The sequence below is a fragment of the Pteropus alecto genome, unplaced genomic scaffold (assembly GCF_000325575.1).
Source record: "Pteropus alecto unplaced genomic scaffold, ASM32557v1 scaffold106, whole genome shotgun sequence".
Classification (NCBI taxonomy): domain Eukaryota; kingdom Metazoa; phylum Chordata; class Mammalia; order Chiroptera; family Pteropodidae; genus Pteropus; species Pteropus alecto.
In genome coordinates, this window is record NW_006442103.1 from 19,139,745 (window position 1) to 19,161,844 (window position 22,100).

General features: G+C 57.1%; 1 protein-coding gene across 5 annotated transcripts in view; it reads right to left on the minus strand.

Annotated features, from left to right (window-relative positions):
- Positions 1 to 22,094, minus strand: part of PI4KB (phosphatidylinositol 4-kinase beta) — a 24,088-nt gene extending 1,994 nt beyond the window's left edge. For 2 of the 5 annotated variants that reach the window (XR_001517621.2, XM_015595493.2), the window contains exons 1-11: positions 22,047 to 22,094; positions 14,302 to 15,235; positions 9,962 to 10,006; positions 7,547 to 7,774; positions 6,210 to 6,437; positions 4,638 to 4,747; positions 4,167 to 4,271; positions 3,919 to 4,042; positions 2,916 to 3,181; positions 399 to 531; positions 34 to 154 (exon numbers count right to left, since the gene is read on the minus strand). Coding sequence is in view for 4 of the 5 variants with exons in the window: in XM_015595493.2 (XP_015450979.1) it covers positions 34 to 154; positions 399 to 531; positions 2,916 to 3,181; positions 3,919 to 4,042; positions 4,167 to 4,271; positions 4,638 to 4,747; positions 6,210 to 6,437; positions 7,547 to 7,774; positions 9,962 to 10,006; positions 14,302 to 15,207 (2,266 nt within the window). In the remaining variant the exon portion in view is untranslated. Of the gene's footprint in view, positions 1 to 33; positions 155 to 398; positions 532 to 2,915; positions 3,182 to 3,918; positions 4,043 to 4,166; positions 4,272 to 4,637; positions 4,748 to 6,209; positions 6,438 to 7,546; positions 7,775 to 9,961; positions 10,007 to 10,342; positions 10,496 to 14,301; positions 15,236 to 21,378; positions 21,797 to 22,046 lie in introns of those variants that run through there. The other 3 variants (XM_015595494.2, XM_006919772.3, XM_025052283.1) reach the window with 3 other exon arrangements.
- Between the last annotated feature and the right edge of the window lie 6 nt (positions 22,095 to 22,100).

The following is a 22,100-nucleotide window of genomic DNA, read 5'->3' on the forward strand; positions in this document are numbered from 1 at the left end:
CCCCACCCCACATCCCCGCCGGCCCAGCCCCACCTTGCTGCATGATCTCCACGATCTGCACCACCCTGTCCATGTGCTTCCGTGCAGCGATCAGCCCCTGCAGCATCAGCATCTTGTAGTAGTTGAACATGTCGCCATCCAGGCCGCCCATGACCTGGGGGTAGGGGACAGCTGTGGGTATGAGGGGGCTCAGCGTCCAGTTGGCCAGAACACCTTCCTCCCCCGGCGCAAACACGCCAGGCCTCACTCCTTCCCGGCTCTCGGCAGCCAGGAAGCCTCCCAGGACACCCCACTGAGCCCTGACCTCCTGCCAGCTCTGTTCTGTTCGCCCGTAATTTGGGGGGAGCCCATCAGCTCCCCCTCCCATGACAGTGGGGCACCTCTCCTTCCTGACTCACGTCCACAAACTCGGTGGTCAGCTTAAAGGCTGACGTCTCAAAGCCCAGGTTTCGAGGTGAGCTCGACAGGATGAAGCCGAAGTCAATGTGGATGATGTGGCCTTCTGCGTCCAAAAGGATGTTCCCATTGTGTCTGGGGTGGGGGGGGTCAGAGAAGAGGAAGGAGCGGCAGTAAGTGACCGAGGGGGCAGCCTCAAGCTGTAACACACCGGCCACATGACACCCATCGTGTTTCCTGCTGCCTGTAACTCTGGCCCCGCCTCCCAGAGCCTAGAGCTGGCTCTGGAAAGAGGAAATCAATGTAAACTGCTAACAACGGCTGTGGGGTCTGAAATCGCTATTATTAACAATAAAATAGTTTATGATTACCTCAACTTTCCAAAAAATCATATTTCTAGCACCCAGATTCCAATCTAGTAGAAAACCCAGAAGCAAAGGAAGAAGGCTCTGAGGCCCCAGCCAGCCGTCACAGAGGCTCAGAGGGAGGCCTCGGGCCAGAACCCAGTTACCTGTGTCTTATCAGTGACTCCCACCAGCCCTGCAGACCACGGCCCCCCGCAGGGGGCAGCGGGCTGGGGAGTCTCCGTGTGAAACAGCGTGGGGGCTGCACGGGCAAGTGTTAACTGCCTGGTAAAGTCACTGCAGCGTAAAACACAAAACACCTCTCCCGCTGCAGAAGTTAGAGGGAGACGGTCCCAGGCCTCTGTGGTCCCCACACAATGGCCAGCAGGAGGGGGCACAATTAACATGCTAAGCATGTGAGGCTGGGCCCGTTCCACAGAGTCAGCAGAGGCTTTGTTAGGCTGAGAGCACGCAGTCTGAGGCCACCTTCTCTGGGGTTGGTCTCACTGGCCAAAGAAAGGGGGACAGAAGGAGGACCCAGTCCCACCTGAGTCCCTTCCCTTCTAGGAAAGTATCTTGCAAATTTAGCCACCGAGACGCAACCTGGAGAGCCAGGAAGGTTCCAGATGTCTCGGTCTGACCTCTCATTTCACAGGTGAGGGAACAGGCCCTGACAAAAGTACTTTTATGCCCAAGGCCCCAAGGCCAGGGAGGGCAGCTTCTCCTCTTCCTTAACGTCTGGAGACGGTCAGGACGCGGCCTGGTACGGGTGAGGCGGTCTGAACCCTGCCCCAGCTTGGAGCCTGGTGCTCCGCGGCCACTTCCTCCCAGGGGCTGTCTCCGCTCGGGCCTTGACTGCAGTGTTCTTTCCTGAGTTACTATGCAAGGTCTACCGGCTGCCTGGCACCCCTCCCCCACCCGATCCCTAAAGGAAAGCCCAGAGGCACCTGCTTCCCACGCCCACTTAGTACCGGGGCTCAGCTCCAGGCCCTCTGGGCCCTGGATTGAAAACCCCGACTCTTTAGGGACAGTCTGAAGCTTGTGGCCAAGTTCTTCATAAATAACCGCATTTCGCCTCAGCCCTCAAACGCAGAGCCTCCTCCAGGCTCATGTGTAGGGCTGACCAGGTGGGTGAGGGCAGGCTCTGAAAGCGCCCTGACCCTGAGTCCCGGCACGGGGACACACCTGTCCGACAGGGTTTTCGGCTGGTTTCCATGTGAAAATGTCAGGCCACAGCAGGCACTTAATAGACGCTAGATCTCTGATAAGCTGCTCTGTTGGCCAGATCTCACAGCCGCCATGTCGCCGGGAGCCCTGGAGCCCCAGCCGCTGGCCTTCTGCCTCCCCAGGGCAGCTGCCCGTGCCCCATGAGCAGCCCGCAGGAGCATTTGGGATACTGGCCCTGAGTCACTGTCTGGGTGGAATTATCTGTGTGTGACATGCTGTTCACCCCTAGGCGAAGCTGGGCCTCGTAAAGGTCATGCGATATTGGAAATGACAGGCCTGGGCAAAGCAACAGATACTTAGAAGTTCTGAAAACCCTGTGTGGGAATGGAAGGAGATTCCAGAGCTGGGAGTTTCAACTTTGTCCCGCCACATCTCATCTCCCCCTCGGCCTTCTGCGCTGTCATTAGCCCCCGCCCCCAGGCCAGGCTTCATGCTTCTCGCTTTGTCACTAAAGACCCAATTATACCCAACCCCACCCACAGTGCCACAGGGTGCACTCACTACACAGAGGCAAGATCAAACTCCTCCGCCTCACCACAAAGGCCCTGCTAATCTGGCCTCACCTTACCTGTCTGACGTCACCGCCTACGAGTCTCCTGCCAGGCAGTGAAGCCCGAGCTTGACCCACACCGAGCTGTTCCTTTGCCCGGAGCACCCTTCCCCCCCAGCCTCCTCTGTCCGTATTCTCCTTCGACCTTCGAGACTCTGCTGGCCCACGGCCTCGCTCCGCCATAAAGCCCTGTCCTTGCCCCTTACGCCCGGCGCTGGTCAGTCTGCCCCCTCCACTGAATGGCACGTGAACACGTCTGTCTCCACTTAAAACATGTTGCTTGTTTCGCCTTTTACATCTTGGCAATGGAAGGCAGTGACGAGTCGATGAAAGTGACACACGGAGGGACAGAGGGGACCCTGGAGAAAAGGCTAAGGTGAGGACAGGAATTCACCTACCTGTCCTTGACTTGCAGCAGGTAGCAGACCAAGCAGTAGCCAGCGCAGCTCTGCACGAAACTGCGCTGGGCGCTGAGGAAGGCCTCAGTGGTGTAGCTGCCATGCTCCTGCAGGAAGTAATCGAGCAAGGACAGCTGCGACTGTTTCTTCACCTGGTGGATGGACACAGCGTTGACCACTGGTTCGATCATGCCGCTGTCAGCCGAAATCACAAGGATCTTGTACGGCTTGATCCACAGGGGCACGCGCTCCTGATCCCAAATGGACTGTGAGGAGACAGAAGCACCAGGACATCGTCTTCCCCCAAACTGGCGGAGGAGGCTCAGATCCCCCTGTCCCCAACCTTGGCAGCCTTGGATTCTAGGCCATCGAGTAAAACCCACTGAGGACCAGGGAGTTTTGAAAGGAAGTCCAGGGCCTGAAAAGACACGGGAAAGTATGTGGGAAAAGGCGCCTTATGGGTACAAAGCCCAAAAAAGGCAGGAAGAGCAGGGAACCCCACGGCCACGTCACAAGCGGCGAGAATGGAGCTATTAACACAAGTTCTAAGAATAGAGAAAAGACGGAAAAGGATTTAGATTCATAAAAAAGTTCTCTAGAAAATGAAACATGTCTATAAAGAACTGAATTTAAAAGGTGGAGCTACTGGCGAGGACCGACCCAGAGGCTCGGCGGACTGACATCTCCACACATGGCAACCCACTCGCAAGGACCAGTGGGAGCTCTGACTGAAGGACAAAGCCAGGACCCTGAGATCTGCGATCAGAGCAGGTGCAGATCACCAAAGGGCCACAAGAGGCCGCTGTGGAGCTGTTCCTGCGGCTGCACTTCTGCAGGTCACTGGGGAAGGGGCCCCAGCTCGGGTCTGACCTGCATCCATCCAGCTTAGCGCTGGGCGGGAAGCGGGTCCGCAGCAGAGCTCCCTGGGGAGCACCCTGCGTGGTCACCTCAGGTGGGCTGCAGGTGGCCTGAGTTCCCCTTCGTTCTCCTTCCCTCTTCTTACCTGCAGCTGCTTCAACACCTGGAAAGCCAGCAGCTCCTGCCGGAGATCATCCCCGCACTTGACAATGACTGACAGGAGCCGCCAATTGGGGAGATGGCCATAGGGGGAGCCCTCTCTGATCCGCCTGCGAAGACAAGAGCAGTGGCGCAGAGGGTGACGCCAGGGCGAGGACACGACTTCGGGGGCCTGGGGGACGATGAGGCTGCCTCTGAGCTCTGCCGGGCTAAGGGGCCCCCGCCCACACTCACCGCACTTTCTCCTGCCAGGGCTCTTTGAGAGCGACTGCAGAGGGGTCTTCCGGGTCCCGCCTGAAGGCCGTGGGGGTGTGAGCCAGCTGCTCCGAGAGGCGCCGTCTAGCAGGAAGAAACCATCGTTCGCTTGGAGGGGCCACGCAGAGCCTCGCGGCCCTGTCTACGCCCTGTGTGCGCGGCGTTTCCCGCACTGCCTCCTTGGCTCTGGGCACCCACAGAAACCTGGCCTGAGACTCCCGCGGCCCCCACACGCGGAGGAAGCTGCTCTAATCCCGCCCTCTGGTGCGCTCATCCCTTCTGAGTCCTTTGGACATTTAGTTCCTTCTGCAGTGACCTAGCACCTTCTCCGCCTGCGCTTTCACTGCCTCGAGGTCGGTGGCCCCAGGACACGAAGAGTAAGGAGAGAGAGAAGGGAAAGACAGGCTGCCGGAGAGGAAGGGACGCAGCGATAGCGTGGTCTGGCCATACCGGATGTCCCCCGCTGCGATGAACACAGGCTCCTTGCTCTCCTGGCTGGTGATGCTGTCCACGGAGAACTGGGAGATGTTGTCACAGCTGTTGGTGTGCACTTCGGGGAGCTGGGGACAGCGGGGGTGGCCAGTCGGAAGTGCTAAGCACAGGTCTCACGTCTTTCACCCGCCTCAGGCCACCCTGTAAGTCTGCCACCTCAGGTCAGGACCATCCCTTCCTTCCTGACCGCTCCCAAAGCCTCCCCTGGTTACACGCCACCCTGACCGCTTGGACCCGCCACTGCCTAAGCACCCGCATCCGCCCTCGAGTGTGAGCTGCCTGCATCAGAAAGACCTGGAACGCCCCTAAAACACACTCCTGATCCTGAGCAGAACTGCTGGGAAGGCACCTGGAAGTCTGAACTTTCACCGAGTTCTCTGGAGACGCCCAAGGGCTCACGTCTGCAAACCACTGCCCCAACGGCCTGATGCTCCGTCTGATGCTCAGAGCTCCCCAAGGGGCGGGATGCAGTCTCCCTCAGGGTCCAGGACAGGCCCTCTCCAGCGTAGGTCCCATAGCCACTTCTCCAGTCTAAGCCACCCAACCCTACCTCCCGCCTCTCCAGAACCGTAAACTATTCCGCCGACCCCGAGGCCCACGTCAAGCGCCCGCTCCTCTCCCTCCCTCGCACCAGAGCATTTCTCAACTCCGCTCGCCACTTATAAATTTTTCTTAAACGTCCGTGTCCGATGTCCCCATCTGGCCTGCGAGCTCAAAGACAGAGTCTGTCCTTGCATAAAGTGAGCTGTGGCTGTGTCACAGCCCTGCTTGAGATCCTGACTCTGTGCCCTACGCCAGAATGAAGTCCAAGTTTCTCCCAGGGCCCCAGCCGGCCGCCCCAGCCTCCTTCTTCGCCATTTCCCACCTCGCACCACATCACAGCCAGACAAAATTTCTTTCAGTTCCTAAAACGGGCCCAGTCTTCCAGCCTTTGTACATGCTATTCCCTCCGCCTGGAACGCTCAGCCCAGCTAATTCGTATCCAGCTTCCGGCCTCGGCTGAGATATAACTTCCTCCAGGAAATCCTTTGGGGTGTGTTCAACCCCAAGTCTAGAGTTAAGTGCTGCCCCCACCATCGGGTGCTCCCATAACGCCCCGCCCTCCAGACAACCCGGACTACAGCACGCAGCTCCTGCCGGCTGGCCTGGTTCCCTCCTACTGGGTCATCAACTCCTTGCGGGCAGGGGCCAGGGCTGGCGCGAAGGCGGCCCTCCACAGACAGTTCTCGAACGAACAAATAAATGCATGGCTTATCACTCTCTGCTTTCCTAAGACAACTTTATAAGGCAGGTGCTCACCCTGCTGGGCTGAGCTCCTCCGTACATTCTGCAGGAAGATGAGCCCCACCCTGGGTCTAGTCCAGACTGGAGCATTCGGAGCTTCCCCTCTGATCCCCATTTCCGTCTACCCCCTCCATTTGGGCGCCTGCCTCAGCCTGCCCCAGGGTATGCTGTCTGGTCTCAAATGTATCGCAAGCTCCCGGGGAACAGGGGTTGTGCCCCCATGTCGCCTCCTTGGCGCCCCCTCACCTCCACCTGCAGCTCGCCTATGTCGTCCACGGACCAGGCCTCGTCATCGTTGTCATAGTTGGGCACAGTGCTGAAGCTGCCCGCCCGCTGCTCGTGGGTGATACCGCACTCGGGCAGGTTCTCCACGGACCGGGTGCTCCGGATGCGGTTCTCGGGGATCCGGGCAGGGACGCTGGTGGTGTCGAAGTTTTCACATTCGAGGACTTCCACGTAGATCAGGTAGGGAGCCTGGGGAGGTAGGCGGCGGAGTGAGGAAAGTATCTGCGACACGCTGCCGCCATTGTTCCCAGATCTGAGCAGTTCGCACAACTCTTCCTGCTGCCCACGCCGAGCGCCAACCCTCAGCCGTCAGTCCCGACACTGCAAATGCCACTGTAGGGCAGGACCCTGTCCTCTGAACACCTCTATGAAGAATTAGGTGAGAGAGGACACAAGTCTTCAAAATGTTTCAGCTGAGCTTCAGAATGCACAGGTGACGTACTTGGGCGAACCCCTTCCAAACTATCAGCTGCAACCGGGGACGCCTCCGGGAGCTCGTCCTAGACACAGGCTGGGAGAGAGCCGGGCACTGGCGCGAGCGGCGCTCCGACCATCAGCACTACTGCAAGAGAAGCCTGACCACCAGTACTGGCTCCGACCGGCAGACAGCTTCCGCTGGGTCTCCCCAGCGAGACTCGGGCTTCGCTCCGCCCTGCCCACTCCGCTCACTGAAGGGCTTAGAAAGAGGCCCCACCGCTCTCCTGCTGCTGTGCTGGGAAAGCCCACGAGGTCGGGAGGGCCTGAGGGGAGCTCCCCGAAGCACCGTGTGGATGGGCGGGGAGCTCCCCGAAGCACCGTGTGGATGGGTGGGGAGCTCCCCAAAGCACCGTGTGGATGGGTGGGGAGCTCCCCGAAGCACCGTGTGGATGGGCGGGGAGCGACTCTCTCCCGGGACATGGCTGCAGGTGAGCTGGAAAAGCCAGGCCTCTCTGGTCCAGAAACGAGGAGAGCTCCCTGAAGCACCGTGTGGATGGGTGGGGAGCTCCCCGAAGCACCGTGTGGATGGGCGGGGAGCTCCCCAAAGCACCGTGTGGATGGGTGGGGAGCTCCCCGAAGCACCGTGTGGATGGGCGGGGAGCGACTCTCTCCCGGGACATGGCTGCAGGTGAGCTGGAAAAGCCAGGCCTCTCTGGTCCAGAAAACCAAAGCCCAGAAAGGGGGGACGAGTGGGCTCTCAGAAGCACACAGCACAGAGTCGAGGGGAACACGTGCTCACGAACCACGAGGGAGTCGGATGCTGGGCGGGCAGCTCCGGGCAGACGCAAGCCCTGGACAGCCATGGAGCGGAACCTGCCTACCTTGTCCTTGGAGTTGAGGACAACGGCCTGGGTGTGAGGCACACGGACCACGTGGTGGTCAAAGCCGGCAGTGGGCAGCCAGACCCGGGCAGGGAGCTTGTGGTTGAGCAGGGAGAGCTCTGAGATCAGCCGCTGCGTCTTCTGCTCCTTGGTGGGGAGCGTGGCCAGCCGCTTGCCGATCGCCATCAGGGACTTGATGAATTCCCGCTCAGGAGCCAGTCTGACAGGCTGCAGAGGGTTGGGGTGTAGTGGAAGACGGTGGAGAAACCACAGGAAGAAGTGGCCCACCCACTCTGTCACCCCTGGCCAAGTGAGCCAGGGAGCCCAGCACCCAGAGAACTCCAGGGGAGTGGCTGCCGCTCAGCCCCACGTCCCACCCCACTCCCTCGACTTGAGTCGGGAGCAGGGCGAAGAGCCAGCACAGCCCTTCTCCACGGGCTGCTTCCTGAGGGTACGGGGCGGGGGGAGCCCAGGTCACTGGGATGCGCCCCTCTTCTCTCGGACGTCCTCGGGAACCGTCCCAAGGCTTCAAGATGGCGGGGGGACGGGACAACTCCCAGAAGTTACCCAGGGCCGCTTACGCTGAGCGCGTTTCGAGACCGGGAGGCCCCCTGGGCTGGGGCTCTGCCGGGGCCCCCAAGGCGAGGCGGGAGAGTGCAGTCAGCATCTCCTTTCCAAGGGGGACGTGCTCCACTCGAACGCCGGTGGTGTTTTCCACGCATCCCCCTCCACCCCACACCTCTCACGAGGTCGCCGCGCATGCAGGGACGGGGGAGGACGAGCAGACCTGGCACTGACGAGGACAATCAACGGGCAAGACAAGGCAGGTGCAGGCGGCAGGCGCGGGCCCGAGGGCGGGGGAAGCAGTAGCTGCTTCGGCCCTTGACGATGACCCTGAAGGCCTGTCTCTGTCAGCGATTCCCCCGGGTCCTCTTCCCCAGGAGTAGGGTCCCCGCATTTGCTCCCTGCTGTGAGCTGGGCTCCACATGCGGGCAGTTCAGGTGCCCCCCGCAAAGGATAAAGTCAGTCTGGGGTGTGTGGGGGATGGATACAGCTAGACATGAAGAGGGGCTCTTTCCCCGGTCCACGTTGGTCTACCGGAAGGGGCATTTATCAGGACGGCCACCCAGCGCCCAGTCCCACCTCCCCTCGGCCAGATAAGGACGTCTCCTCCTCACATAGAAACAGTATCTCACTCACCAGGCTTTTCTCTCCCTCTCTGTGTATTTTGCTTAGTTTCCTGATTGAGAATTTTTACCCTCACTCCCTCACACTGCAAAAAAGAGCTTCTTTTGCAAGCTGGGCAGTACCAGACCTATCTCTGCAGGTGTGCAGAGCCAGGTTCGCCTCTCAGCCTCTGCCCCACGGGGGCTGGCTTGGGGCCCCACACAACAATGAACCAGGGTGTCTGAATCAGTCACGAATGCTTTAGGAGGCAGGCTTGAAAAGAGATACAGGAGGACAATAGAACTAGGCTTCTGTGGTCCCTGGAAATATCCCAGAGGCCTAACAGGATTCATCCTGATCCCCTAATCCATCCACTCAGGTGGCAAATGGTCACTGTCTCAAAGACCCTCCACCCCAACCAATTCATAGTCATCTCAGATTAGAAAAGGCAGAATTCCGTCCCATCAAATCAGTGTTTGGGGCGGGGGCCCCTAAGTTACGAGAGCATGTTGGAAATGTGACCCCAGGCCTCAAGAGACAGGCCCTGCCACGTGGGAGGAGATGGGAACCATGATTGAAAGGGGGTCAGCGCAGAACAGAGAAAATGGATTGGATAGACAAATCAAAATAAAATGTAGAGGGACCAGCATTTCCTCTCACGTCTCTGCCCAGCACCAGAGTCCGAGACCCCGTGGGATCGGAGGGTCAGGGGTTCGTCCAGCGGGAACAAGAAAGGAGTGACAACTAAGGCACAGCCTGGGCAGGAAGCTGGGAAAGGGAAGACCTCAGACCCAGAAGAAATGTGGCCGAAGTTAAAAAAAAAAACCAGCTGTGGGGAGATAGAAGTTGCCTTCAGGCCAAATCCTCCTTGGTTCTGGGATCAGCTGGCCCAGCACTTAGAAGGCACTGAGTAAATATTTGATGGTCTGATGGCAGAGGCCGTGGGGAAAGGGTTCTCAGCTCCAGTCCAGGGGTGAATTCTACCTCTCTCCCAGCTGTTTGTTCTAGAGCCCCAGGACCTGGGGGCTGTCACACTGTGGTCGCCACTGAGCCTGGGCTCTGGGCATTGGTGACAGGGCAGGGGACTCCTTCAGGTCTGGGAGGCCTTGGGAGGGAGGGGCTGATGTCCCAGGAAGAAAGGCACCTTTGAAAGCCAGCCTTGGCCTAGGGGCTCAGAAGATCTGGGGACGGAGAGGAAATGCAGCCATGGGGGGAGCCTGCCACCCAGCCCAGCCTGTCCCCACTTACGGAACTGAATGAATTATCAATACTCTCGGTGCTGGAGGAGAACTCCTGGGAAAGGCCGGGGGGTGGGGGGTGGGGGAGGAGAGACAAAGGCAAAGATTTAGCTCCGACCTGGACCGCACCGCGTCTCCGGTGCAGCTCTACCCTCCTGCTTCACCGAAAGGAAGTCGACCCAGAAACGCCCTTGCCCAGCTTCTTGACAGTGGGGGACCGGCAGGCTGGCTAGACCTGAGGTCGGAAAGGCTAAAGGGACAGCGGCCTCTGCTCTCCACTCCTTCCCTTCTGTTCTGCCTGCGTCTTCCTTCTGGGTCTAAACCCCAAAGCTGGTCACTTAGGGAGGTGACTGCACTGCCAAACGTCCCTGCTTTCCCTTTACCTACTCACGTGCTCTCGACTGAACCCTCTCCCGTGGAGACCACAGAGGGCCCGACAGAACCTCGTGGTCCTCCGGGTTCCTGAGACTTCCGGCAGGAAGCAGAGGAGCTAAACCGTCAGTGCTGGCTCTATCCGGTCGCTCATCAGCCTCCTACCACCCCGGGAAGCCGAACCCCAACCTGGAAGCATGTGACGAGGGACACCGCGGAGGCACGAGCAGGGACCAGCTCGATGCTGCCGGAGTAAAGAACGGAAACCTCTCCCACCCAGGAACCTCCGCAGGCCTCGCCCCCCCCCACGCCCGCACACACACTCCACTGCGACTGTTTGACACAAGTTGGGAGCTGGGTCCTAGCTGACTCCACCCGAGAAAGCCGAGTGCTGGGCGGCAGCTGTCCCAGGCCCAGCCCAGGGCGTCTGTCCGCATCTCACCCACTCCTGGGTCTCACTGGGGTCCGTGAGCAGAACAGGGAAAAGGGCTATAGCTTTTTTGTGTGGTTTTTTTTTTTTTCAGGATCCTGCCGGAGAGGAGGGGCCTGACTCCAGAGACAGCCCCACAAGCTCCGGGGGCAGAAGCAGTGATCACTGAACTCAGCTCTGCAAGCGGCATTTCAAGCATCTGCTGGCCTCAGCTCCACGGTCTGGCTCTGCTCTGGCTGGAGGTCCTAGTCAGGCCTCCCCCTGGAGGGCCTGGGGGAAGGGCACTTCGGGAGGCCAAGCCAGACTCCCAAGGCAACTCCGCCCCCGCACTGGGTGAGGTGGCAGCAAGGGTGCGAGTCTGTGGTGACTCAGTGGTTCGGTTTCTCCCCATGAGCTGGTGGGGGAGGGGCAGTGGACAGGACGCTGTCTCCCTGGGCAACGTTCCAGCTGCGTCTCCCACAGACAGGTCCCCTCTGACTCATCACCAGCCTTGGGGGCGGGGAGGGAGTGCACGCCCTGCCCCTCTCCCCTACTCTGCAGGCCCGACTGCTCCTCCTGAGTCAGCTCCACGGAGAGAGGCTGAGGCCAAGAAGCCGTGATCACACCCTACGGGCTGCAGCGCCACACGCAGCAGACTGCTCTGTACAAAGGCCGAGTCCTGACAAAGCTGGTCCAGCACGAGTGTCTGTGGGGCAGGCTGTGGCGTGGCACCTAAATCACCCTGCTCCCTGCACCCGATGCCAAGTTCATTACCATTTGCTTACGCATGGGAAGGGAGACCGCCTGGGCAGAGTTCTCCAGCTCGGCTGATAAAAACTGCTTTGAAGAGGTGGGCTTTGCGGGAACATGGGGCAGACAGAGAAAGCAGTCTACAGCCCTCCGAGTGCAGGGGGTGGTAAAAGGCTCCTGATCCAAACAGAAGCCTCGGTGGGATCACGAGCGCCCCTAGAGGCGAGGGGCGCAGGACTGAGTTCAGCACCCACAAGGAGAGCTGATGAGACCAGTGTCAGGTCCCAGCCAGGGCCTCTCCCAAGAAGTCTCTGCCCAGACTTAGATCACGACGGGCCTGGTTTCAGCAAGCGGCACACGTCCTCCTCATACGCGGGGAAATGAGAGTCACAAATTCTACCAACAAACTGCTGGAATTAATAAATTCAGTAAAGTGTCAGGATACAAAACCAAGAGGCGCAAACTAAACAGTACCCTAGATGCTGGGGTCCGTGTTACCTTGTAATTCCTGCAGGAAGGACAGCTTTTCTTCCCGCCCCCCCCCCACCGCCTCTGTCACAGGGCTCTATGTGGACGAGCTCAGTGACTGCCTGTTGAGAGCACGAATGCCGCATGGCAGGAGGCGTGGAAGGCCTACCAATTCCCTCGGTGTCTGGGGGACGAAGACCTTGAGAGACACGTCTTCGAAATGCCAGAGGGGTTTGGCGGGAACTCGGCGCTGGACTTCAGCGCGCAGGCTCTGGCAGGACGCTCTGTGCGCCCTCTCGCGCACATCTCCCGAGGAGCCGCAGAGGGCTCGGGTGTCCTGTTCTGCCTGCATCGAATAACCTAGGAGCGCCTGGGGGTGTGGCACCACCTTCCTTCCCTGGATCTAGTGTCCCACAACAGAGGGGCCAGGTTGGGAAGACGGTGGCTGGAGGAGCCGCCCTCAGGACCCAGGCACTCACGGAACACCTGCATCTCAGTGTGTCGCCCATACTGCCACCCGGGCAGGAGTCAGGTGCAAGGCAGAGGGACCGGGGACAAGCACGGAGTGAGCAAAGCCTCAAGGCCTCAGCGTTTCTGGCCCTAAGATGAGGACTGCAGAACACACACAGAGAGTAGCCCTGACGAGGGGCGCAGGGGTCACTGCCGCCGCTGTCACGCACACCGCTACAGGCCTGTCCCCAACAGGGCGCGCCCAACTCCGCGTGACCGCGCCGGATCGGGGTGGCTCTTGCTCTCCCTTCACGGCCCTGGGCTTCCCTGCCAAGCACAATCAGAAATGAAATGGTCCTTTCGAATTCTGGGAACACTGGGGCTCTGCCTCTGCGGGGTGGAGGCCTAGGTGGCCAAGGCCCAGGCTGTCCTCCCCCAAACGACTGACCGCCGGGACCCTGGGCAAGCAGACGCTGAGAAATACCCAAGACAGATCAGCTGGACGACTGGGAGCCCGGCCGGAACGTGAGGCCTGGTCTGCCACTCACTCGGTGAGAGACCGCAGGCAGACCGCCTACCCTCTCTCGGCCCGTCTGCCCGGCCCGTCTGCCTGCCCCACCATCTGCCGGTAGAGTAACGCCCGCCTCCTGGGGTCGTGGTGAGGACGGAATGTGAAGTACTCGACAGGATGCACATAAGTGCTCGATAAACATTAGCTCTTTTAGCTTCACTGTTATTAAATCATCATAAACACCAAATTTCCAGAGCGAGCGGCTCTGCAGTGCCCGCGGTCCCCGCCCGCCTTTTCCTTCCCCTATGCACTCCGACCTCCCTCCGGGTGAAGGCAGCCCCACTGCGGCCAAACATGGGTGGTCATGCGCCCCACAGAGGCAGATGCCGGCCCCAGGGCTATATGCATTTTCCAACAAGCGCAAATTCTTTCTTTTCTCCCTTCTTTCCCAAGCCGGGCTGGCGGCCAGGATGGGAGTGGGGCTGGTGGTGAGTCAGAGGGGGGACTGGGCACCATTGTCTGGCCGGGGCGCCAGGTCACTGACACTTGGCTGTCCGCTGGGCAACTTCCCCTGCTATCTGTCCAGACGTGGGATGGAAGGTGGGCGTAACCAATGACATGCTTCTCTCCTCCTCGCTCTGTACCCTAAGTGGACCCCCCAGCGGCTACTGCAGCTCCTTCTCCACACTGGGTCTGCCCGAGACTTACTCCCCCCGCTCAGACCGCATCCCTCTTTCCTCTGTGCTTCTCCCCAGTGATCTGGGAAAGACTGAGATGCCGTCCCTGTGCCCCGACCCCGTCCCCCGAGGAAGGCAGGTAGAAAGGGTCCTGCAGATGCCTCGGTGACAGGGAATGAACCACGCCCTCCCGAAAACAAAAAGCAGGGCCTTCCGGGCGTGGGGGAGAGGGTTTCACGAGGAGGGGTGCAGGAGGATGAAGGAGCTCCTAACGCCTCCCCTCCCAGCACACACCCGATTCACACACACACACGGTCCCTTCTCCCGCCCGTGGCTGCTGCTCTGACAGGTTCTGGCCGACATCCCCGGTTCTGAGTCAGGCTGGGCAGGGTCCCCGCCACAGGCCTTAGCAAGTGGGGTGCTAACGGAATGGCAGTGCAGCTTGGCAAAAACGTGGGGCAGGAAGGACTATCGGCCTTGCTATCAGCTTTGTGACCCGAGACAGTCACTGTATCTCTCTGGGTCTCCGAGCTCCTCCTCTGTAAAACGAGGCAGTCGGAATACGTGAATTCTAAGGTCTCTTTCCGTTCTCACATTCCACGCTTTTATCGGTGAAATGGAACAGAGAGGAGGAGAGAAAAGGACACAGTGACCCTACGGCAGATATCCTGTCTCCATGCCACCTTGCCCCTCTGACCCCCCAGGAATTTTACCTCGTCCTCATTCTCCACTTTGGGGTTGCTGGCTGTTCGTTTCAGGTTGCTGCTGAGACTTATGCTGGCGGTGGCGTCCGACTTAGAGCGCTGGTGAGTCCTCTTGGAGGGGGACAGCCCTGTGTCAGGGGCTGGGCTCGAGCAGGGCAGCTCCCGCTTTCGGTGAGCTGGCTTCAGCTCGTCGGACAGGATCAGCTTCCGCAGCTTGGTCCCACGGGAGTGTCGCTGAGTGGAAATGTGCATGTCTGAGGAGTAGGCCCCGAGCAGCAGGGCACACTGGAGGGAGAAGTCAATGCTCTGGCGGCAGCGGTGGACGATGTAGGGCTTGATGGCATCGCCCACGTCCTCGTCCATGTGGATGTACATGTTAAGCAGCTGGGGCAGGTAGAAGTCCACGTCCTCGTCGCGAAAGCAGAAGAGCCGGTTGCCGATGTAGGCTTGCACTCCGGGCTCCTTGGAGTTGTAGAGGTACGAGATGGCCATGGAGATGTCAAACAGTTTGGACTCGAACAGCCTCAGCAGCCAAGACTGTTTGGCCGAGTTGTTCTGCCGCCGCCTTCTTGCTCCCTTGGCTGTGCCCGAGGCCACGGTGGCCCCCACCTCATCTTCCTCCTCCCTTATCTGGGCAGGTGGATCGTCCAGGCAACGGATCTCACTGTCCACCCCCTCCCCATTGACCAGCTCCAGTGGGGTGCCTTTGCTACAGACGGTCACGCACCCGTGCGAAAGCCTGACCTTCTCCAGCACCTCCTGGCAGGCCTTCTGGGCCACCTCAGGGTCAATCACTGGTAGTTCCCCGACCCCCTCCGTGATGACGCTTAGCGAGGCGCCATTATTCCCCGGTGGCCCGGAAGTGGGCTCAGAAGTTGGCTCCAGGGGGGCAGGCTCCACGACCGTGTCTCCCATGGCCACAGCCAGACTTCGGGCTTCCAGGCTACAGGAGGGAGGAAGGAGAAAGGACAGGGAGGGAGACACATACACGCGCTGGTTAGTCAGTGGCACTGCCCTCAGGCCTCCCCTTCGCCATGAAACCTTCCCAGGCACCTCCTCTCTGTCTTCCTGGGCTCCTTTAAAAACTGATGAAAAGTGGGCGTGGGGGAAGAGGGGGGAGGTAGATGGGGTAAAGGGGGTCAAATATGTGGTGACAGAAAGAAATCTAACTATGGGAGGTGAACACACAGTGTACATATATATATATATGCCTTACTGTTAAAGTGTGCAGCCGAAACTTACTGGATTTAGTTAACCAATGTCACCATAAGAAAAATTAAAAACCAAACAAACAAACAAATAAACATGAAAAGTCACTCGCTGCCAGGAACCGTTCCCCGACCACCGCCACCTCTCCTCACTAACTGCTCTTCACTCCCCCTGCGTTAAGTTAACCAGCTTTGGCGCTGTTCCTAACCTGTATTTGCAAAATGTTGCTTTATATGTCTTATGTTTATATAAGTTTACAAATTCCTCAGGTAGACTGAAGCAAGTCGGGTCTTATTCCCTTGTCCTTACCTCTTCAAACACGTTTCTATCTTTGTGCCCGTCCCGGGTCTCCCTTTAAATGCCTGTCAATAACCTTTTTCTTTTCCTCTTTAAACTGTATTTCCTTACTCGTGATACTCCATGCACAGGTCCTGAGCATCTCACTTGTACTCAGTATTAAAGTCTTCATGTATTTTTCTAGTTACAGACACTTTCTTACATTCCCTTTCAGACTCAAAAGTCCCAAGGAATAAGGGCCAGCAAATACCAGGCCAGGCTCTAAAACCAGCATCAGCAGCCCAGCTGAAGTGCCATGTGTCTGACTCCGTGACATCGTCCCCTCTTCTCCAGTGCCGTGGCAGCTGGAGTAAAGCGGAAAGTGTACTGAACTTGGAGTCAGAAAGGCTGGGGTTCAAAATCCTGGCTCCGCCATCATGAGATGTGGAAATCTGTGCAAGCCACGCATCTTCTGAGTTTCGGTTTCCTCGACTGCAAAATGGGAAAGACATATCTATCTACTTCTCGCTGCTGCCATGTGGAATGGTAACTCCACGCGTGTATAAAGACCGTGGGCCCTGGGACACAGTAGCACTTGATAAATGCTAGTTGAATCCTAATCACCTAAAGGGTTAGTAAACAAGTATGTGTTTATAAGGGAACCGAGCTACAGGTACCTCACCGTCTGAAAAGCTCCCATGACATTTCTGACAGCCCTCGGCTACCCTAGCATTACTTTTCCCATTCTCGCACACACCCTGAGACCTGGGGGCTGTGAGAAGGCAGGACAAAATCAGGCTGGCACTCACGGGGCCAGAATGTCCGAAGTACAGGGGCACAGGAGTCGCACATCTAAGAATCCCTGTCCGGACGGACTCGCAGAAGGAAATTGCGTGAGAACGCTGCTAACAAAAGCTACTTCCCTCTCAGAATGATCCCGATCAGGAGAATCAGGGCAAACAGGAGGGCATCTCAAAGCAGAGGCCGGGAGGGGCACGCTGTCAATGCCAGGTCCACCCCTGGCCAGCGTTTGGCTGTGGTCAGCAACGGGCTCGGAGGCCTCCTCATGAAAAGGCGAATGGAGTGAGTCTGAGGCTACTGCAGAGCTGGGACGCTGTGAATTCCCACCCATCAGAGACATCGCCTTCGACCCTGGTGAAGCCGGGTGCACACGCTCTGGGTGGAAGGAGGCTCCAGATACGGGTTCTCTAGTCACTCTGGGGAACCCCATTTCCCACTGCCACCCTTCCAGTGTCCCTCACTGCCCCTCCGACGTGTTAAGAGTCAAGGTTACTTTCCTCTCCCCAATAGTGTGCAGTCTAGCTTCCCGCCTCCCAACAGCGTTCAAGTCTTGGAGGAAGACAGATGCGGACTCTTCTGTTCTCAGAGATCACCAAAAAAGGCCACTCTGCTTTGTCTCTCTCCCGACTCTGTCCAGCAAGAGCTCATCCTGAATTTAATGTCCCTGACGCAGCTTGAGCTTGGCACTGGTGAGAAAGGTGGCAACCCTTTCACTCTGCTCTCCCCAGATTACGCAGTGCCCGCTGAGCAGCAGAACCAGCATGGCTGCCCGTGTGGATCTGTCTCTACTCGCAACTATGGGTTGCACAGGAATAAGAAGGAAGCTTTACTCATCCCCCGCCACACCTTCATAGGGCAGTCTGCACCAGAAGGTCATTCTAATTCAACTGGGACCACTACCTTTTAGGTCTACCTGGCAACTCACACGGTAGCCTCGATCGTTTTATGCAAACAACTTTTTCCCCTCGATCTCTCCATGCTTGGTACGTTTTTCCCTGTTCCTCTGCTGCAAAGACTTCCAAGTCACCAAAAGCTCCTCAAACTCCACTTTTCAAAACTTCCATGGGAAATGAGGTTCAGATGCTCTCCCACCTACGGCATCTCAGACCTCACTAGGAGATGCAGCAGGTGTCTGCCCCATCTGGTCACACCTGCTGCCTTTCCCAGTGAAGAAGGGAGGTAGGGACACCATTTCTTTCATCCCAAGGCTCAGCTAAGAAGCCCCCATCACAGTATTCAGGGGACTTCTCCACGGAGCAGATGCCCCGTTTGGCAGCCCTTACTCCCCAGGGAACCACACTCCTCTCCTACACAGGCAGCTCTGCCACTAGAAACTGCCAAACTGGAGCTGGGCCTCCATCCTGGTGGCCTCTCTGAGCCTCGGGGACTGCCTGAAGCTGAAGCGAGACAGTGGGGAAATAGGTATTGAAGGAATTTAAGTTGTTTTGGCAATTTAGACAATAAAAAAAATAGGAAAAGGATTCTCTAAAACCCCAAATCCAGATATAGTCCCTAGTATTAACTCGTTCACTTTCAAATGCTAAGAAAATACAGCTTTGACAAGTAACATTCTAAAGAAAGTGAAAGAACTAGAAAGCGAAAGGAAAAGGAAGAGATCCTGTACTTATCACCCTTCTCCTCGTAAGTCAGAGAATAAGGAAAATAGTAAGAATCTAAACCTTCAATATGAAACGACTCCCACGGCTCTCAGAGACACTCAGACAACTGAGGCTGCACACTTCGCACGAGGAGCCTAACCTGGCCTCCCAGTGGGACTGCAGGGGACTGAAGAGGCCTCTCCCACCCCGGCCGAGCAGCTGGCTTCTAGGAAAGGGAGGTGGGAATGCTGACAACTGGCTGAACCCCATGGCTATGTCTGGGCAACGGAGGGAACCCTCATCTGAGCATCAGGGGTGTGCAGAGCAGAGCAGAGCAGCAGCTGTAGAGGACAGCGAGGGTGTTTGCAGGCACGTGTTCTGTGTGGCTTGAGCACTGAAGTGTCTGCAGAGGACCCTGCTTGGCGGGAAGGGCTGCTCTCACTTAGGCTGGCTTCCCGCTTCTCATCACTTCGAAAGATTCCAGGCCAACAGCCCTCCGCTGGCCTCCATTAAAGGCTTACTGGACCCGTCTCTGCTAGGACAGGATGGGCAAGAGCTCCGAATCAATCCCCTCAGCCAGCTCATCCCCGAATCTTTTCCACGAACTAGATAAATAGGAATAGGTTCAGACCAATCCTCGTGTTTTTATATGTTCCTGTACGCTCACAGAATCGCCTTTAGGAGATCATCTGATTTAGTGCTCTGCCTCCAAGCAGATAGGAAACCTCAATTTTCCTCCTCCCTTTAAAAAATCTCTTTGAGATGGATCATATGAGTTGGAAAAAAAGGAAGCTTAGCCAGCATCTTCATCCTACAAGGGGAGTAGTTAAGAGAGACTGTTAAAAGTTAATGGAAAAAAAGGGGGGGGGTTCGAATATGTTATTTAAGGTTTCCAGTAGAAATAAAAATGGCATAATCAGATAAACGGGCGGTATAAATCCTCTAAAGCTAAACCCTCTTCTGTAAAATTAATAAATTAAGAAATAGAGGCACAAGCATTTTCCCTAAAGCTATGGTGAAAACCTTCCAAAGTAACCAGCAAGTTGATTCAGAGGTTAACTCTGAAGGAGATGGGACGAGACTGTTGATTTTCATCATAAGCTCTTACGTACCTTTGGATTTGTTACCAGGTACGCATTTACCTTTAACAACAATTTTCAAAAAGACGTTGCTCTTCCAGAGACTCCACATGGCCCTGGGCTGCCTGCTCTGCCGTTAAGAAGTTCCCCCTCCGTCTTGAGGTCTAGTTCAAGCCTTGCTTTAAGGAGGTCGCAGCTCATCTTGCCCCCTTGACCTCAATGATAGAGATGGACACTGGGTGCTACTTTTTCTTTGTAGAAACGCAAGGCCTAGCAGGCTCACGCCCTACCAGGAACCAGGTAAATGCTCACCTAAAGCCCCGAGGTGGGTGTTGGCATCAGGAGAGAGGGAATTCTCAAGGTACCAGCAGGAGGGGAGGGAGGGCGGTGGTCTCAGGATAGCTAAGTCAATACTGAATCAGTCTGAGAACTGTCTGTGCGGGGCCACGGAGCTGGTCTAAGCAGATCCAGCCAGACAGCCCAAGCCAGCTCTGGGAGCCTCTGCTGAAACAGCCGGACGACAGGAAAAGCGACCTGTCTCCTCGCCTCTCTCTGAACTGCGCCTCCTGCTGCAAGCCACAAACGCACTTGGACGGGGCCCTCTCTTGTCTTGTGCCAATTACTGAAAAGTCCTTCCTAGACTCTTCCCCAAATGAAAGAACCTCAATTTGCTGCTTTGGATGGTGTTCAGCAAACATGTTCTCATGCACCACGCGGTGCGGACCCAGCTCTGAGAAGGCAGCAGGGAAACCAAGGCAATACGATTTCCCTTTGAGGGTGCTCCCGAGGAGCGAAGCCGCTCCTAGCAGGGGGCTTTGTGAGCAGACTGCACTCTGGTCAACGAGGAGGACAAGGGAGAAGGAAAAAGAGGGACCAGGTAGCGAGAAGACTTTCAAACAGGCCGAGGGGAGGAAGATGAATGGAACTCCTTGGGCCCTCGTCATTATCGCAGGCCAAGAGGGAGACATGGCACACAAGGGAGCAACCAGTTTTCTAAGTCCCAGCTCGCTCCACCTTCTCTTTTCCAGCCAGCTTCCTCGAAGGGCTTGCCCACAAACATACTTTCCACCCACGGAATCTGGAGTTATGGGTCAAGCGCTGCAGAAGGAACAGCACAGCAACTTGATGCTTGATGCAGCGGGACGACAAAGCACGGCAGGTGGAGGAAGTGGGCCTGGAGCTTGTCTCTCAAACGGACTTACCGCCCTGGGCGTAGACTTGAAAGACCCAACAGAGGGACCGAGACGGAGGAAAATTCTCAGGACAACTAAACCACTACTAATAAATACCTTTTGTCTGAGTGTTTATAGAGTGTTCTGTAAACAAACTGAGTTTATTTTTTCCCCCACAGCCCGCATCCTATTTGCCATTTACTGTACTGATGCCTATACAGTGGAGCATGTTCCCAAAAAGGTCACTCTAGAGGTCAAGTGAGGAAGTCACATATGGAACTCAGGAATCTCGACCTGACTGTACAAGCTCTTTCCATTATCTCGTGTTCCTTTTCCCAGTTACCCCCAAACTCCACCCCAGCCCCTAAGCTCATATGGCATCAACCAAAACTATTACAGTAAGCCACAGACAGTAAATTGATTCCTCTGGGATCTGGACAGGGGTGGGAAGACACTCTATTCTGTGATCCCTTTAAGACAAGCCTAAAATTACGTAATCCAAAACAAAATTTCTCACAGCCTCAGTCAGTTTCCACACAGGACTGTTCATCCCTCCTAGTGGCTGATCCTGAGTAGTCAACAAAGCGTAATCTGATAGGGACATCTTCAAAACTTGCTCCATCCTTCAGAAACACCCTTCTGCCAGAAAAGCCTGAGTGAGACAGCTGGGGCTCCCCCTCCTCCCGACACATTTTTTTCCTTAGTTCAAGGTTTAGCTGATCCTAAAATAAGTGGTATGTAGAGATAGAGTGGGGCAGAGAACACATACAGACCACAGGGAAGACAGGGCCAAGTGTCACAAGGGTGAGCAACATTCTGGAAACCTGATGGAGAAAGTGTCAAGGCTGGAAATCCAGAACGGAAGGGGCACTGTCAGATCTCTCTTCTATGGGAACAAACCTCCAGTGGCTGGGGAATAAGAAGGGGGAATCGGAAGCTAAAGAAACTTACCGGGATCGTAAAGCACTCCAGAGAAGGGGAAGGATTAAGGTCAAAGTAGAACGCACGTGATACCCTGGGAATGACGGCGAGATCCTAAGGAGAGGGGCACAGGCAATTCTTGGAAGCCAGGAGCTGGGTGGGGGGCGGTGAGGTAATGGAATCAGAAGCAGCAGAGGAAGAGAGGGCCGCAATCCTTAGCTCCGGGAACGAGAACCCAGTGCCGGGGATGCGCGGAGACGTCGGAGGGAAGGGGCAAAATGGAAAAAGGGATACAGGCGGAGGTCATGGGAAAGTTTTGGGGCAGGAGCGCAGACGACGAGGAAGGACAAACAAGGATGGACAGTGTAAGAGGCGTCCTGATGTGGAAAGAGTTCGTGACTTCAGAGACAATAATTCGGGACGGAGGCAGCAGGGATCAGGGCGAGGGAGGGGGGGAATCCCCGGGGTAGAGGGAGGAGCTAAGCAGAAGAGGAAGCCAAACAGCAGACGAGGACCCCGGGCTTGATTGGAAAGGGTGGAGGAGAGACCCGGGGTGCAGCTGCCGCCGCGGGGGGCAGTTCTGTAGTCGAACCCGGGTGTGGGGGCGGGGAGGCTGTGCGGGACAGGGAGGGAGAGGGACCCCCCCAGACACACACACGCACACGGCGAGGGGGACTCGCGGAGTGGGAGTCGCTTACCTCCGGGGGCCCCCGCGGAGGAGGTGCGGGCGGGCCGGGCCGGGCCGGGCTGCC